The sequence below is a fragment of the Xyrauchen texanus genome, chromosome 4, assembly GCF_025860055.1.
Source record: "Xyrauchen texanus isolate HMW12.3.18 chromosome 4, RBS_HiC_50CHRs, whole genome shotgun sequence".
Taxonomy (NCBI): Eukaryota; Metazoa; Chordata; class Actinopteri; order Cypriniformes; family Catostomidae; genus Xyrauchen; species Xyrauchen texanus.
The window spans coordinates 23,137,291-23,155,284 of NC_068279.1; the positions used below are offsets into that span (position 1 = coordinate 23,137,291).

General features: G+C 38.0%; 1 protein-coding gene and 1 long non-coding RNA gene across 4 annotated transcripts in view; both read left to right on the top strand.

The window, feature by feature from the left end:
- LOC127639892 (ubiquitin carboxyl-terminal hydrolase 20) overlaps nt 1–13,025 on the top strand; it is a 33,771-nt gene extending 20,746 nt beyond the window's left edge. The window contains exons 23-25 of one of the 3 annotated variants that reach the window (XM_052122201.1): nt 9,746–9,814; nt 9,944–10,102; nt 11,401–13,024. In XM_052122201.1, coding sequence (XP_051978161.1) covers nt 9,746–9,814; nt 9,944–10,098 — 224 coding nt within the window. In that variant the 3' untranslated portion in view covers nt 10,099–10,102; nt 11,401–13,024. Of the gene's footprint in view, nt 1–9,745; nt 9,815–9,943; nt 10,103–11,400 lie in introns of all 3 variants that reach the window. The other 2 variants (XM_052122220.1, XM_052122211.1) reach the window with 2 other exon arrangements.
- Nucleotides 13,026–13,449: 424 nt separating this feature from the next.
- Nucleotides 13,450–17,994, top strand: LOC127643082 (uncharacterized). The gene is made up of 3 exons (XR_007970452.1): nt 13,450–13,505; nt 13,576–13,703; nt 15,711–17,994. It is a non-coding gene; the product is annotated as an uncharacterized LOC127643082 (long non-coding RNA).

The following is a 17,994-nucleotide window of genomic DNA, read 5'->3' on the forward strand; positions in this document are numbered from 1 at the left end:
AAATTGAAGGACACAAACACTGAATTATAAATGTTATGTGTTCAATAAAACACAAAATTTATTTAATTTGAACATTAGAATTACACACAAATTACATACAAAATCAAACTTTCAAACTATCTACAGTAAATACATTTTTAATAAAGAGTGCAGGAACAGAATAAATAAATTCATGCATACTCAACAACTGTAATCCCTGTGGAGAGAAGAGAGGGAGAAAAGAGGGGAGGGGGAGGACGACAACACCAGTACACACAGCCCAATCTAGGCCTCTTCGCGAAACTGGTCACACCCAGTTGCGTGCCATGACTGAAAACAGTTCCTATCACGAACCAAGTCTTTTACCATTACATTCCGGTGCGCAGCAAGCTACTTTAGTTTTATTTTCAGTCCTACTTTTCTTTTTTGTGATCAACATTTTTATTGTTTTCTGGGGGGGGGTTACAGACATCTCCAAAAATCATATGTGACTATATAAGGAGAAAAAATAAATAAATAAATAACTAAAGGATAAGAAAAGAAAAAGAAAAACATCACAGTGGTAATGAATGGATGAATGAGACAATACATTATGATAAGACAATACATAAAACAACAGAAATATGTACGGCAGGTATAGTTCACAACAAAGATTGCCTAACTGTTTTCCCTGGACCAAGAGATTATCCTAGATGAGAAAGAGTTCCAAGCTTGTACAGTTGCTGGTCGCGCCTTATTGAGTCGTGCAGTTGTATATTCAAGGTTGACAATGTTGACAAGGCTATGGATCCAGAATGATTCCATACACATATCCGGAAAGAACCAGTTTTTCGAAATTGTTTTCTTTGCAGAGGTAAACCCTGCGAATAACATTTTGAACTGAATTTGCTTAAGATTTATATCAGAATTATCATTAAGGAGACAGAAACCAGGATTAGGCACATAAAAAATGTCAAGTATACCCGCTAAAGATGAGTTTACATGCAACCAGAACTTAGAGATAACTGGACAATCCCAAAACATGTGTAAAAACGTTCCAGGTGAAGCAGTGTTACATATATGACAATTGTGAGTAGGTTGTAATTTCATCTGGAATCTCTTATAAGGTGTGATGTAGGCTCTATGTATTGTTTTGAAGTGAATTAGTTGGTGAGCTAAGTTCTTAGAGGTCCTACTTAGATTGTACCATATTCTCTCCCAATCTAGGTTTATATTTAAACTCCCCAACTCCCTGTTCCATATGGACTCAATTGGTAAAGCCTTGGCACTATGCTGAATCAGTGCACTATATATTAAAGAGACAGAAGGTCTGCAAAGTAATGGTGCAATCCATTGCAACATGGGATGTGAGGGGAGAGGAGAATTCCAGGGAACTCCATACGTTTTTAATGCTGATCTTAGCTGAAAGTAAACAAAATAAGAGGACCCAGGAAGATAAAAGCGTGATCTTAAATCTTGAATGGAGCAGAGACCTTGAGTATCATATATATCACCTAATGTATTCACCCCAAGGGATGACCAAGATGGCTGATTAAATGGTTTGTTGCCACATAATAATCTCTGGTTATGCCATAGTGGCGTGTTCCGACAGAATTTAGGTGGGCCGCCCATCCACCGTTCTGCTTTCTTCCACACTTGTATAGAGTTAGCAATGATGGGCCCAAAATTCTCTTTTATTGTTTTGTTTGTTACACTAGAGAATAGGATGTCTTGCAGTTTGTGTGGTAATATTTTAGCAGATTCAATCAATCTCCATGCCGTGGTAGACTGTGGGTCTACCCATGAGCTGAGTGCTCTGATCTGAAATGACCAATAATAAAGTTCAACGTTTGGTACTGCCAGACCACCCAGCAGTTTGGGTCAGTTGCAGTGTATTCAAACGAACCCTGGGCCTTCTACCATCCCAAATAAAACTGGAAATCATAGAGTGAATGTCTTTAAAGTAATTTGGAGGGGGCAGAGTGGTAACATAAAGAAAAGGAAATTAAAACGGGGCAATATGTTCATTTTGACTGTATTAATTCTACCTTGAAGAGACGCTTTTAGATTCCTCCATCTATGAATGTCTGATTTTATTTTGCTTAACATAGTGTTGAAGCTATCTCTGGTAATTTTATGTATGTTTTTATAGATCGTAATGCCCAGATATGTAAAAGAGCTTTTGGTCTGAATATAGCTGGGAATAGGAACACTTGTGTGTATATTATTTAGAGGCATGAGTGCCGATTTTGTCCAGTTAATTTTGTAGCCTGACAGGCTGCTAAAATTATCAAATTCTTTAATAACTGGGTGAATAGAGGTGTCAAAGTTATCTAAGAACAAAATTATATCATCCAGCGTACAGAGATATAATATGATTATGATGACCAATTTCCATAGGGGAAGCTGTAGATTGCCTGATGGCTTGTGCTAGAGGTTCAAGAGAAAGACAAAATAAAAGTGGCGAGAGTGGACACCCCTGTCTTGTACCACGCTGCAGGGTAAAAGGAGAAGAGATTATGTCACCTGTTAGAACACTTGCTAAAGGTGAGTGGTATAGCACCTTGATCATTGCTATGAAATTATTCCTGAAACCGAAACGTTGTAGGACTGCCCACATATATTTCCACTCTATCCTATCGAAGGCTTTCTCTGCGTCCAATGAAAACACAGCACAAGGATTTGGGTGTGTCTCTGCCACCTCTATAATGTGTAGCAGCCTTCTCATGTTATCAGATGCATAGCGTCCCTTGATAAAACCTGTTTGGTCTTCATTGACTAGAGATTGAATAACTTTTTCCAGGCGCAGAGCGAGTACTTTGGCATATATCTTCAGATCACTTGTAAGTAAAGATATTGGTCTAAAGCTAGAACACTCAAAAGGATCTTTTCCCTTTTTCAAGAGTAAGGTGATGAGTGCTGTTTTTTGGTCTCTATGGAAGGTCCCACTTTGGATTGCAAAATTAAACGAATCCAGCATGAGTGTGCCCGCCATGTCCCATAGTTCTAAATAAAGCTCTGGAGGGAGGCCATCCAAGCCAGGCGATTTGCCTTTGTTGAGACATTTCGCAGCTTTATGTAGTTCGTCCAGCTCTAATACAGCTTCCAGATCATCATGATCAGTTTGCTTGAGGCGGGGAAGCTCTAGTTTGTCAAGAAAATGTTTACTGGGAGCATCGTCATAAGAAGTCTCTGATTTGTATAAGTTTTCATAAAATTTTAAGAATGTTTTATTAATGGCTTGCGGATTGGTAGTAATTTTGCCCTCAGGTGTGTTTATTGCTGGGATGTGAGCTTTTGTTTCACATTCCTTAAGCATAAGAGCGAGTAGGTGACTGGGCCTCTCTGCTTCAAAATAGTACTTTTGTCTGGTTCTATGCAAGATAAATTCCGCCTTTGATACGGCCAGTGTCTTGTATTCATCTTTCAAAGATGCCAGCAATTTAGACTGATCATCTGACAAGCTATGTTTTTGCAAATTCTCTAATGATTCTATTTTGTTTTCAAGATTTGTGATCTGGGAAACTTTTGTTTTAGCTAAAGTTGAGGAGAATGAAATACAGAAACCACGTAAAAAACACTTTGTAACCTCCCATAGAACTTGTGGATTAGGACAATCCTTTGTGTTAATATCTAAAAAATCTTTTAATTGTGCTTTAAGTGAACTAAGAAATCCAGCATTAGTTAGTAAAGATGAGTTTAAACACCACCTGGGGGCCTTGGACTTGATGTTGGGCAGATCGATGTTGCATATAAGTGCGGAGTGATCAGATAGTAGAATTGGTAAAATAGTAATGGACGTATGTCCTGCAATTAGGGTTGGGCTAAGAAAAATATAATCTATCCGGGAAAATGATTTATGTCTATTGGAGAAAAATGTGTAATCTCTAGAAAGTAATGTTCTGTATACGCCAAACATCCACAAGATTTAAATCTTTGAGAAGTGTATTCAATAAGTTAGATGAAGAATTGGCCATTACATCTGAATTAGATTTATCAAGAGACGGATTAAGGACTGCATTGAAGTCACCTCCCACCACTAAAGAACAATCATTTTGTTCTAACAATGTGTTTCCTATGTAAGAAAAAAAAAACTCTGTCAGGCTCATTTGGGCAGTATATGGACGTGAAAGCTAATTTATGATTGAGTATACAGACCCGGGCAAAAGCAAGTCTTCCATTCTCATCATTTCCAGTAACATTTACATTGCATGATATTTTCCGGTTAAGAAGGATGCATACTCCCTTGGTTTTATTTAGGGCGCACGATGATGCAATTAATCTATAATGTTTATTTTGAAATCGTGCCACGTCACATTGTTTTAGGTGTGTTTCTTGAATAAGGGCGATGTCTACCTTTTTACGATATAGATACTCAAGAACACGAGTGCGTTTGATAGGGGAGTTTAGGCCATTCACATTGAGTGATAATACATTCAATGACTGCATCGACATATTATATCGCTAAGATCTGTCTTAAAATATGAGCGTGTTAGTATATAACTGAAGCGTGTAAACATCCTGCCAATTATCATACAGATGTCCCACTGCTGATGTTCTGTCAAAGAGTAGGAATATGTCTGTGGGGGGGGGGGGGAACTATATACAAAACAAACACAGACCGCGACGGGCAAAAAGCCGTAGGTCTGTAAGAACATAAACATTGTCTGATACGTGACCAATCCAGCCCAACGCTATAGTATCAGATAAACCCACACAATCGTAACACATTAAATGAATACATTCGTCACCTCTCGAACTGGTAAAGCAAGGTTAAATTAGCATACTAACTTTAGATCATTTCTAAAAAACAATATTGTCAGAAGACGTAGTCTAACTACACTTACATTCCAAAATGCCTTGAGGTGAGGATCCTAAGATTGACCATGCAAGATAACTTGTTAGGTGATCTGAGTTCATTCCTCCATGTCCACTAAATTGCCTTCTCTTGCGCGAGGAGGATCCCCATCGTTCTTTTCTTTGGTCGGGTTTGAGGCTGTGTCAGTAACACCACCGTCGCGCTGTACCGGTGTAGAAGTGGACCTCCGTGGAAGAGAGTTGATAAAATCTTCGACGGCCTGGGGGAAGTCGAACATCTTCCTCTCGCCTTTATACTGCATTTTAATCCGCGCAGGATAAATGAGGAATGGCTCCAGGCCTATGTCTTTAGCCTTCTTCATGGTAGAACTGAAGCTCTTTCTCTTTGCTGTTGTCGCTGGACTGTAGTCGGGAAAGAACAGAATAGTGCCGGCTGTTGACGCCGAAGTATGACCAGGAGGCATGAGCAGGTGAGCGGATGCGCGTGAGCGAGTGGCTCCATTGGCTGCGTATTTCACTGGATAAACTTAAGGATAGCCGTTCTGTCTTGCCAACGCAGTAATCTGAAGATAAGGGTGCGCGGCTTGTTGGATTTAGCCTCTCCTCCATCATACACACGATGTGCCCGTTCGATGTCAATGTCTCGGCCCACCAATGAGGGGATCCACCTGGGAAGATTTTCTTTCAGGTAGCCGATTGCATCCGAACCCTCCAAAGCTTCTGGTAAGCCAACCAGCCTTACATTATTCCTTCGTCCCCTGTCCTCCAGGTCTGTCAACTTTGTGGTGAGCTGGTCCAGCTAGGTCTTTAGTTCGATAACCGATCGCCTGTCCTCTCGTGCAGCCGTCTGAACAGAGTCCACTCGGTTTTGAATCTGTTTAGTGGATTTGGCTACATTCTCAAGTTCACTGCTGATCTCCTTTATGGTTTCATTAGTCTTTTGGATTTCGGTTCGTAAATCACGTAGTGCTGGGACCAGGATAGAGTCCACAGCTTCCCTGACAGCGGAAGCTACGACCACATCTAGACCACGTTGTTGTTCTTGGAGGGCTAGCTTTATGCCATTAGCAATATCTGCATCGAGTTCTTCCTTGGAAATGGCAGAATCCTTAAATTTTTTCTTCATAGGCGATTGTTCATTTTCCCTTTTCCGTGCTTCTTTGGTTGGGGAAGGATTCATGATGAGATAGGTGTCGAAGTATTTAAAGTATGTGATAGGATAATTGAAAAAATAAGATTATGCGAGCAGAGCTGAAAACTATGCTGGCATCGCTGTCGATGGGTCACGTGATCCCTCTCAGTCCTACTTTTCTGATAGCATAATCAACATCTCTTAGAGGACTCTTCAAATTTAGGAACATGGTCTCTGTGGAGTGATGATGAAGGAGGGACTACAGGCTTTAGTGTATGCAAAGGGAAACTTGCGTGAATATCGATACCTACCAGTAGATGAGCCAGGTTTTCTCTGAAATGTATCTGGGTGAAGTTCACTGGTCTATGCTCATCCTCTGGTGCCGCATGAATGTGTTGACATTCCTAAAACAATATGAAACTATTGATGACGGCAATGTCAACGAAGTGGAAAAAGAAAGAGTCTTTCACCACTTCTGAGTTTTTTGTAGGATGTCATTAGATTTTATAATTTGGTCTGACCTATCAACAACGCCCATGTTTTTGTTATAATCGCTGATGACAGTGGGCTGGAGGGCTACTTCTTTTGTCCAGTCGCCATCATGTTTTACAAACCTAGTAATTTCGGTTGAGCCATTCGCATTGTGGAAATTGGAGAGGCTATGTAACTGCACGTGTGTCCTTCCACTGAATTACAAGTATATTCCCCTCATTCCTACACCACCTCATATCCCCACGAGCTGTCTTGTGTTCCCATCTTTTGATGTCTTTAAATTCTGCAGGAAACTGTTTACAATTCACCCTGCATGTCCCATAGACATTAGTCTTGTAGTGGTCACACGACATAAATCCCCTCACCCACAAGCCCTGAAGTGACTTGGTTCCCCAATGACGATGGGAATCAGGAAGAATTGAAAACCCCATGTAAATGAGCAACCCAAGAAATTTGTAAAATTAATTGGGGTCACCTCCATCCAAGCTCCTTGTTATCTGGAATATGACGGACAGTTTAGGATGAGCTCCCACCCGTAAATATACAGTAAACCTGCATATCTCAGCAACTACAGCCTGAGTAAAAAACAGCATGAAAAAGTCAATTTCACACAACATCATATTGGAGGTTGACCGTACAGCCTGACGCCCACTACCTAAGTCAAAACCGAATGGATGTCTAGGCTTAAATGGGAGAGGTTTTGGTGCCTGTGAATCGATGTCAGAGTACCAGTGATAAGAAGCAGGGAAGAATTTACGCTTTCTAGCTGACTTGAGACATGTGCGAGAATGGCTAGCCATACCCAAAATAATAAGAGTATCAGAGTTAGTGTTATCAGTCATATGAGAAATAGAAACAAATAATACATGCACATTCATATATACCCAGTTGATGGTCTTGGCTGGGGATCAGGTTCTCATCCTCCTCCTCCTCGTTGTCCATGTCTTCCTCCAGTAGTTCCTGGTCCAGCAGATCTTCCTCCTTTGTGCTCATGCCCTCAAAAGCAGAGCCATAGTCTCTATCCATCTCTACAACAGAAAAAAAGTGCACAATTGGTAGCCAACAGTGTGTTCCTCACAAATCCATACACTGAATAGTCACCAAAGGCTTGCAGACTAACCAGAATGTCCAACTGCACACAGCCCTCTCACACTTTCCTTGTGAACAGGAAGCCATACACAATCTGAAATCATGTCTGTCTGATGGATGGGTAAGGCTATCTGCAAAATTATAGAAAGATATCTATCTTTATTTTATTATCACATGGGGAAATCAACAAGCTAGATAACTTATCTAACTAGCAGGCCAGTTTCCAGGCAGGTCTGCACAGCTTAAAAAAAAATCAGGTCTGAACAGCATCTGCTCTCTGCCTTATATTACTTCAGGCGGATTTATCACAAGTGAAAAAAATTGGCAGAGAAAGTTATTGATATTTAGTTAAAAATGTACATAATATTGCTAGTTAATGTTTATTTAGCAAGTTTCACAGAAACTGACAAAAAAATTATATAAAAGAGGCTTGCCGATGACAGTCAAATTTCTTTCCAGAAAAAAAGCTAGCTAGTGCTACTACAAATAAATGCTTCGTAACTAAAAAGGTTTGACTCTCTTCAACAAGTTACAAAATTGGCCAAAATAGTTATTGATAATTAGCTAAAAATATATATAGTATTGCTAGCTAATGTTTATTTAGCATGTTTCACAGAAATTGTCTTAAAAATAGAGGCTAGCTGCCTGTCCGATGAACGCCGACGGTCATGCTATTTTTTCCAGAAATAACTAGCATTACTAGTACAAATAAATGCTTAGTAACTAAAACATTTAGACTTTCAATAGACAATATTGACAACACATGTTAAATAACTTAGCAATACGTTTTTAGACAAGCAGTAAGTCCAACACTGGAGGTAATCTCCCGGTATATCCCCTCTGTCTCCACCCAGGCAAATGGAGGATGACGATGATGAAGATACATTTATTATTCATGCCCAGTAACCCCTTAACCAAGCATGTGTGCTTTTAGCTTATGTCATCATGAGTATCTGGCAGTTTTCAGAAATAAAATCGGTGATTGGACGGCGAAGATACTGAGACAGTAACCATGGGAATAATTGTTCCCAAATTTGAACGCTCCGGCTGGAAAGGGTTAAATTGGGATTTCGGAGGTGGGGGAACCCTAAAATCAGGAGAATTCGCAAAAAAATAATCAAATATCAAATTAAAAATAAATAAGGTTTTATTAAAACACAAGGGTGTCTAAATATGGATTTATTGATAGGCCTGTATGGTATATAATTCACAGAAAAAGATTTTTCTTTCAGATGAATACATTTTATTGGGATTCTGTTTTACTAGGATAATGATTTGTCTCTTATGTATGTACGGTGTCATTATTCAACTTAATTGAGTTTAAAATGAGTCTAAAAGAGTTTAAAATGGCATGAAGAAGCATTTTCATTACTGAATCCCACATTTGCTAGAAATTTTTATTTTATTTTATTTATTTCAAAGGAAAAATACACAATAAAATAAATGCTGAATCAACCAAAATGGAGTACACATAAATATACAAATAACAGTGAAACCTTTTCATCGCTACTGCATATCAGTGAATCAAAGAAGCGGTTTAGCAGTTGAGTCCATATTACATGATTTATTTGAAATAGAGATCGGACAACGCCGCAATACAGAAGTGGAACGTGCATCTATATACAGGGGGCACACGGTCTCGTGCTGCTCTCGAGTATACTGCCTCTACCAGTGTCTGCAACTAAAAAAAAAAATGTTTTAACAAGTACAATCAAAGATGCCGGCGTGCCATTCAAGACCGTAACGGCCCAGTTTAACCCCTGGACATGTGTAAGCATCCCAACCAGCAATACACAATAAACTTGGCTCAATGAATGGCGTGAGATTTGGCGGGACTGCTTGTTTGTATGAACAATGAAAATCTGTTTTAAAGCAGTCATTATTTTTATAGTTCTGTTTGGTCCTGCTTGTGGTGCAGAAATTACATATTAGACAACACAATGAAATTATATAGTGGTTTAATGCTTTGGCCTCTAATATTAGGTGTGGTCTCAGACTACGGAGTAAAAGACTTTGCTGAAATTCGTTGAAAACAAACTCTCTACACCCCAAAATCATTCAATGTCATCTTTATACACAGTAACACTCTGCACTCACACACACCTTTGTGTGTGTAAACATTAAAGATTTGTCAGCTCTGCCTTGACCACACTCTTTATTTTTAAGGAAACGTTTGCTTACGTCCTGTAAAGATCATTATTATTTTTCTTGTCTCTCTCTCTCTCTCTCTCTTTCTCTCTCTTTCTGCTGGTCCAGAGCCTCCAGGCCCCATTGACAACAGCAAAATTGCAGTAATGAAAGGCGGACATATCCAGCTTAAACAGGGTATGGGCTGTGTGTGCATGCCTGTCTACAAACTGACATGTACATATCTGTGACTCATGTCAGTCAAAATGTTGGCTGACTCGTATGTTTGTGTGTTTGTAAATGGCTGTATCTGTGTTGGTTTTGTAGGAGCAGACTACGGGCAGATATCTGAGGAAACGTGGCAGTACTTGTTAAGTATTTATGGCGGTGGGCCAGAGATTGCTGTGCGGCAAACCATCAGCCCCCCAGACACTGACACACACGGAGAGAGGAAGATAGAGGCAGAGACCAGAGCTCTCTGAAGTGGTAAAACACGCATATGTACACTTTTATATTTGCTGTGAATGTATATAACACTGAAAAGGCTGAACATATACATTTCATATACTGCATGTGCTCACAGGCACACACAGGAAGTGTGGGTGGGTGAGAAATGCACTTAATAACATATTTCATCAGCATATTTGTTCTAGTCAGTGCATGGTACAGACGGTATGACGGCATCAGTCACTAACCACATACATCAGTGTTTCTCAACTAGTTTTGCTTCAGGACCCAGATTTTACATTGGATATCCATTTGGTGACTCAACACATACCAAAGTTGTTTATTGTACTAAAGAAAACAAAAATTTCCTCAAAATCAGACATTCAATGTATAACGTTTTAATTTTGCCAGAACGCAAATATCCCTTTTCCACCATATGGCTGAACGTTCTGACAGTGAGTTACTCACAGTGAGTAACGGTTCCAATAGTATTTCCACTCTTGCACAAATTGGTTCATGTCTTTTACATAGATATCAGAATGCTGTTTATTGGCATAAAGCTGCTAAATGGCTCAAGTGTACCTTGTTTGCTAGCGTGCTGGATTGTCTTGCACACGGTTGAGCATTTTTCAACCTTTCAAAGTATACTCTTTTGACCACGAGTGAATACCGACGCATTAGACGCCTAAAAACTACAACTGCTGTATGATACTCTTTTAGTATAGTCAACTGTTGACGCATTTGCCAAGTATGCACAGACAAGGACTGTCCTTGTGTCGAGAAAAACTTGCCCGCATGCAGACAGTTTGCACAGACTGTGCTAATGACAAAATTAGAGCTGGATATAAAGCTGGAACATGAACAGTATATTGATCCATGCTTGAGAATCAAATTTTTTTGTAAATCCTCCTTTATGTTGACACATTCATAAAGCAGTCCAGTGTAAAATTATTTGTACAAACATACACTCATTTTTGTACGTTTTGGGGCACATTTCCTTCAAAATCAGACTTTGAAATCACGTTAGAGCAGAAACGAAAAGCATTCATTTTGACACACTGCTTTTGATTAAAAGAAATATAAGAAAGAGGAGTGGGTGGACTTTTAACATTGTAGGTGAAAAGTGAATTTTGCATAATAGGTCCCCTTTAAGAAACATTGTCAGAGTATTTTAGGATGGTATTCCATCTGAATCTGTGGGAGATTGCACGTTCAGGAAGCGTTATCGAAAAAGAAAGTCATGAGAATAATACTGTTTAGTTTTTTTTACAAGGCATAAAATATCTAGTTGTTATTTATAGATTTTTGTCTCTTATTTTCCTGTTTTTTTCCTGTAGGTGTGATGACCCACGTGTTGATGACCTTTGCCCACCACACTTGCATTTATGTCTCATGAGCACTTTGTGAGCATTTCTGTGGATCTATTTATCTGTGACAGACAGAGCTATCATAGTGTAGGAAAGGGTCTTATTTATTAAGTGAAAAGTATATTATTAGACACACACAACATGAAACATATTTATTCTAAACATTCACATACAAGTTAGGGTGTGCATTGGTGATATGTTTGTTTTGTTTGTCAGTGGAAGTAAGGGCAGTGATGTAAGTGTAATTTCTCAGTACATTACATCTTTGGTAGTGCAAACAAAATAAAAGTTAAATACATCATGTACTATAAGCAGGACGCAAGCTATATGTCTCTCAAAACCTTCATTAGAGCTCTTTGCTGACTTCTGTGTAGGTAAAATAAGGCTTGAATTTGGTATCTGCATGTTCAAAGAAGCTTTCTCACTATTCATGTTCTTTAGAAGCACTGTCAGATGTAGATGCTTTGAAATTGCAGAAAAGGTATATGCTGCTACGTTTCAGAAGTTTGGAATAGCAACAAGATGTGTCATTTGAGGCTTTGCATTATCATTTCTAACCCTGCATAGTAAAGAATTTCTTGAATCTAATGCCTGTTTACTCTGCTAATGTTATTTCACTTGTTTTATCACTGTAACCATTTTATAATGACCCATTTTTAGATTTGAATTTTAAAACTTCAAGAGGTGTTACTTACAATCAATATTAAATTCTGTTTTAAAGTGTTTTGAAATCCTCTGAACTAAAATGAATAGCTATGTCCCAATCAAAGGAAGTGAATCCTCAGTGCAACAGGGTTACGTAAACTGCAATGTTTCAGATCATCAGTATTAAATAGTTTTCGGATAATTCAACATTTCATCATATTGGCAGAAACAAAACTGCTTACTCTGATGCATCGTCTGTTGCGTCATTAAATTCTGAAATGTTTTAATGATGCCCGTTTGATGATTATATAACTGGTTGAATACAACACCACATCCCCAAATGAAACAAACTAAACTACTTTTCTAAGGGAATGTGCAATGAGATAGAGGTGTGTTAAGGGTGCTAAAGGAATAGTATTAAAATGTCTGTTTTTGAACATATTCTTTATACATAATAACATGTAACATTTTAATTTATGTCTTCTTTTCACATCAGCAAAAGGACAGAATTGTGAGTTGTGTATAGGATAACATGCTGACTATGTTTGAACAATGAAAGGCCTGTTACATATTTTGTTGTAGGAACTTAAAATTCCAAGGTTACTCTTGGTGTATTGTCTTTTTCATTTAAGTGATTTAAATCTGAAATGTTAAGATGTGTCTGATTTGAGGAATTGAAATAAAGCCTGTTCTTTATCTACTGTTTGTTACTTTATTTATTTGTTTACTTATGTTTATTTCTGGGATTTTGTTTTTTTCCTGATTTTATTTTATTAATCTTTGTCCTGATCATATTACTGTGACCCCTAGTAATGTCTTCCTCATCTTGGAGAAGTTACTGTAATGGTAATTGTGCTTGATGACCCATGTCCCCTCTTGTTAACAGTAGAAAAGAATCAAAGTTAATATTTACAATATGTTTTACCAAGCAGTTTGACTGGTTGTTTAGCGTTTGGCTGATTCGTTTTAAAGACTTGCTGGTTTATGTAATACATAAATTGAAGTCAATCGGACATTGTCAATCTCCCACAAGTTACACTTACCTCTTTCTGTGCCTCTTATGAACATATTTTTTTGTATATTAAATATGATTTTTATTTTTTTTTGCTGGTCCCATGTTTTCTTTATTTTTGTTTTTATCCTAAGCTATTTCCATGTATCCATCACTTATTGATTCAAATTGTGTCTTTAAATTTTCAATGATCCATATATAGTTCCTTGAGCACTAGGCACTCTTTAAACATGCTGAGGAATGGCTACTCAATGTTATCTTGGTGCTCTGAGCACCATTCATCTCATCTTAATCACCACTCCCCACATCCCCCAACCCCCACCCCTCCTCTTCTTCATCCTTTCTTTGTCCTTAGACAGCCCCCTGGAATATTGCTTCCTTCAACTGTCCTGTATGGACCAAATCATCTCATAGGAAGGTGAGTATATATATATGTCACAGAGACCACTAACAGTGGTGATGTCTTTAAGTCCTCATTCTGTCTGCAGTCTGAAGAATAGAGAGCAGAGGAAGAGGAGAAAAGGATACAGAGAGCTGTTCTGCAGAGCACCCTGCTGAGTGCCTGTCTTGTCTCCCTTCGAAGAAAGGATTGTAATTTTCCATTGATTCTTCCGAAGTGAGTCGTCATTCCTCTGTATTTACGCAATTGCTGCATCTGGCTTTCTTTATCCGAAGGTCTGTTTTGTGTGTCACATAGACAATAATATCATGCTGGCGTGGTCCACTGTAAACATTAGCATGTGTGGACTACACATTCCACTAGCTGGACTACAGAAACATCTACCAGATGTTTTGTTCAACTCGATGGATAAACATTACTTTATTGAAGCTTAATGTTCCAATTGGTTCCTTTCAACTAATTAGTGTATTTTATTATTATTGTTTTATGATCTGATAGTATGCATGTGGATAAATACATACCAATGTATCCTTGATATGACATTCATGGCATAAATAAGATTAACAATTAATGCCACCAAATACTGAGGTGAAAAATATAATGTAGGCCTATTCACTGTAAACATATAAGCATTGTAGAATCTGATTACCAAGAAGATCTTTATTAACACTCACAGAGGTGCAAAAATGTATCCTAAATATTCAGAGAGGTCTAATATATGGTGGAAATCTTCACAAATTAGCAGATTTCAAAATATAATCTTTCATGTAGGTGAAATTAAATTTGTATTCATGATGAGAGGCTTGATTGCATTCTTATCTATACAGATTCAGTGTTTGTGATGAAAACAACTATTTTTCTTGTGTTTCAAAGTTTCATTTACGGAAGTATACAAAATTGGTTTTATTATTACTAAAATGCCTGTAAGAACTCCACGTTCGGAGATGGAAGGGAGGAGACGGTGAGCAATAATGCAGTCAAGCACTCTTTGTTTCTCTGCCTTCAACACTTAAAGCTTTTCTCAGTTAAATCAGATCAGTGTCACACAAACTTCGCCAACATAAACTTCTCTGAGACTTCAGCTTCACAGCACGTATAAACTTCAATATAAACTCTTCAGTTTCACAATAAACATTTAATAAGACACGCCAGTCATTGGTCACTCGTGTCGTTCTCTCTTTCTGGCAATGGCGTGGCTGTTTATATGCCGCTCACTGCAGTTAGAGACAGGCGTTAGACATAATTTATCTCAGGTGTAACTAAGCATCCTTACCTCTCTCTCTCTCTCTCTCTCTCTCTCTCTCTCTCTCTCTCTCTCTCTCTCTCTCTCTCTCTCTCCGGACGGACGCTTGACCACGCCCTCGCTGCCACATGTCCTAATCTTGTTTTTTATTTAGTTGCTCATTTTCATGCTGATGTTTGCTTAATGTAACATCCGTTGAAAAAATAGGTCAACATTTTACCTTGAGAAAATTACTTACTAGGTGATTCTACGGTCACCATGTACTTAATGATCACATCCTTACATGTATGCCTTGATTAGATTAATTATTTTCAGTAATTTTAGACACAAAGACAGTAGCCAGAGGCTATAATGATAAGCACAGAACAACTTTGTATTTTAGGGCAACATTAAATCTAGCATGAGGTAATAACCTCATGGTTGTAAAATACATTTTTAAATGCCTTGTTATTAACACATCAGTGTATGCCGAGGTTATGCAGTACTGTCAGCCCATCACAGCTCTAGTGCTTAAAATGATCAAACTGCTCTACGGTCTGTGCCCCAAGTTATTCAGATGGAGACATGTTAGTGAAGATTTACAGTATACAGAACATAATGATAAAATCATACTGTAATGTGAATGGATTTGATTGAAAATATGACAACTCTATACTTGCAATGGAATACAAAATTAATATGGGTTTGTGGATGAATCGTACTAAAAGTATCCTGTAAAATGTGCAATCCATAATTGCTATGTGTCCTCCTTGAAGCATATGGCTTTCATTTATAGGACTAAAAGACAGTGTATGAATGCATTTGTTTTAGTGGTACCAAAAAACCAGTTTCAGCAAATTTGTTATTGTGCTCCAAAAATCAAAATGAGAGTTTTACAGCTTTTAGTTTGTTTCTGTTAGCTTTGAGGCCATCTATGTTATTTTGGCTATTTTAGACTTTAGTGTCAGAAGACTTAATACAGCGTATGTTTCCTTCCCCAGGCTGGACAATAGAGTATCGTGTATGGGCCAATGATACTGCAGCGAAAATGATCTGGGCCACACCTAGGATTTACAGGGTGGGAGGACATCGCTACAACAAACTTTGACTATGGCAAAATGAGAGCTTTGTTAGTTCCAGATATTCTATTTGTTGATAAATGAATGTGAGTTCAAAGGGAAAAAAATAACAGAGTTGCGGTAGAGACATTACTTTTGCAACAAACTATCATATCTGATATTCTAATGCATCAATGACACTAAGAGACTGACTTCATATGACTGACCATATTCCAAGACATATTTAAGTATACTTTAAGAGGATACTCTTTTACTCTTTTTGAAGAGGATATAAATGTTTACAGCACTTCAGTCAGAAGTGTGAAGTAAGATTTAGTTGTGAGGTGACCTTGTAACCTCTAAACTTTCAGTAATTTCATGGCTTTCTTCAGTCTTGCACAGATGCATTTGTGGTCTGCGACTCACATACTATATTTTGACTCTTAATTCTATTTTCTTTTCTCGTCTTAATGCATCACTCTCCCTTTCCCCCATTTTCTGTTCTTTCAATTTGAATCTTCTACTCCACCTAATTGTCAGTACCTCCAGGGAAGGAATTGAACAAAACATTCCAATGCTTTCTCACGCTCTCATCTCTTTCCTTATAGCTCACACAGCCGAGCACAAAGTTTGCCATTATATGTTGTGTCCCACAGTAAAAAGAAAATCACAGTGATTAATGAGTATGACATGGCTAAGCTTCTGATAGTCAGTGAATGCTTCATATGCGTCAGCTGGTGCTTGAATGAGTAAATGGCTGCTGTTTATGATCGTTTGTCTACAGAGACATGTCTTATATTGTATTGTGCAGGTGTTAATACATACAATACAATACTTATATTGTACAAGTGTAAATAGGTGTCTCTGAGTCAGGTATGATCTGAGAAGGGGAACTGTAGGTTTTTGGTGTGTCATGTTTGTCTGTTGCCCTTCCCATGGTGGAGTCAGTTGGGATTTAGAGAGTGCCTGAATGACGATTTCAAGTTTTTTTTATACAAAACAGAATACAAGCATCTGACTGCATAATCGATATAATATACAGCAATGGGTTGTGCCATTTGCACACAGTTGATAGATATGTGGAGTGTGTCTGGGTCACAAAGAGCCCAGACATCAATGGACATGTCCAATTTACAGGTCTCTCAGCAGGACTACCACAGACTGTCAGGCCTCCACTATACGTCCTCTTTCTCTGATGCCGAGGACTGCTGCGATGACATCACAAGCTCCTCCTCCTCAGACTATCTTGGAATAGAATGTTAATGTTTGGTTTGGTTTGGTTTTAGACTCTTGCAGGTTATTGACACCTTGTGCCAAAAATTGCCATTGTTCTCTTTGGCTCCAAATTGTGTAAAAGGACGAGATTTATTCTGTTTCTGCTCAATATGGGCGACAAAGCCCACATTGCCAGAGAATGAAGACATGAATGTAATAATACAGCAGTGGAAACTGGACCTTAATCATTTAACTGTATAATGATGATGAAAATGATCAATACCATTCAGTTAGAAGTATAAATGTACATTCTGTACACACGCGTTCGCGTTGTTTCTCTTGGGAGGAACAAACCCATTACCAATGAAAGTTTTGATAAAATGATGATAAGTGCTCTGATATTGTGTACTGGTATGACTAAATACTGAAAGAAATAAAACTGCAAATACATGATTCTTCAATTATTATTCTTATAGCATCCTTTAAGAAAAGGTTTTTAAAGAGTTGTTGAAACAGTATTGCTTCAGCCATTGTAGAGTCTAGTCTCATGAGACCACATGAGATTAATAGTAATTAATTCACATGTTAATCCACTGATAATGTAATTAACAACTGGAGCACATCAAGACATGTGTTGCTGAAGTTAATTGAATTCATCAACTAAATTAAAGCATTTCAGATAAAAAAAAAAAAATGATCAGTTTGCAGTTTTAATGTTTTTGCATCCTATACCAAAGATCACTTATGAAACGAAGAACACTGCTTGACAGGATTTTAAGGTTGTTTTAAGATCATCACCATAGTGATCACCATTCACATATTTTGCAAGGAATAGTCACTGTTAACAAAGTAGAACATCCCGATCCACTTACAGATTTGCTGTAATCCACACAAATAAATGCATAATTTGAAATTGTAAATGACTGTGATTTGTTACACTGTATGCAGAAAGGTAAAGTAACAGGTGCATATTGGGAAATTTTGTTTAAAATACTAGCATTGCAAAATCTAA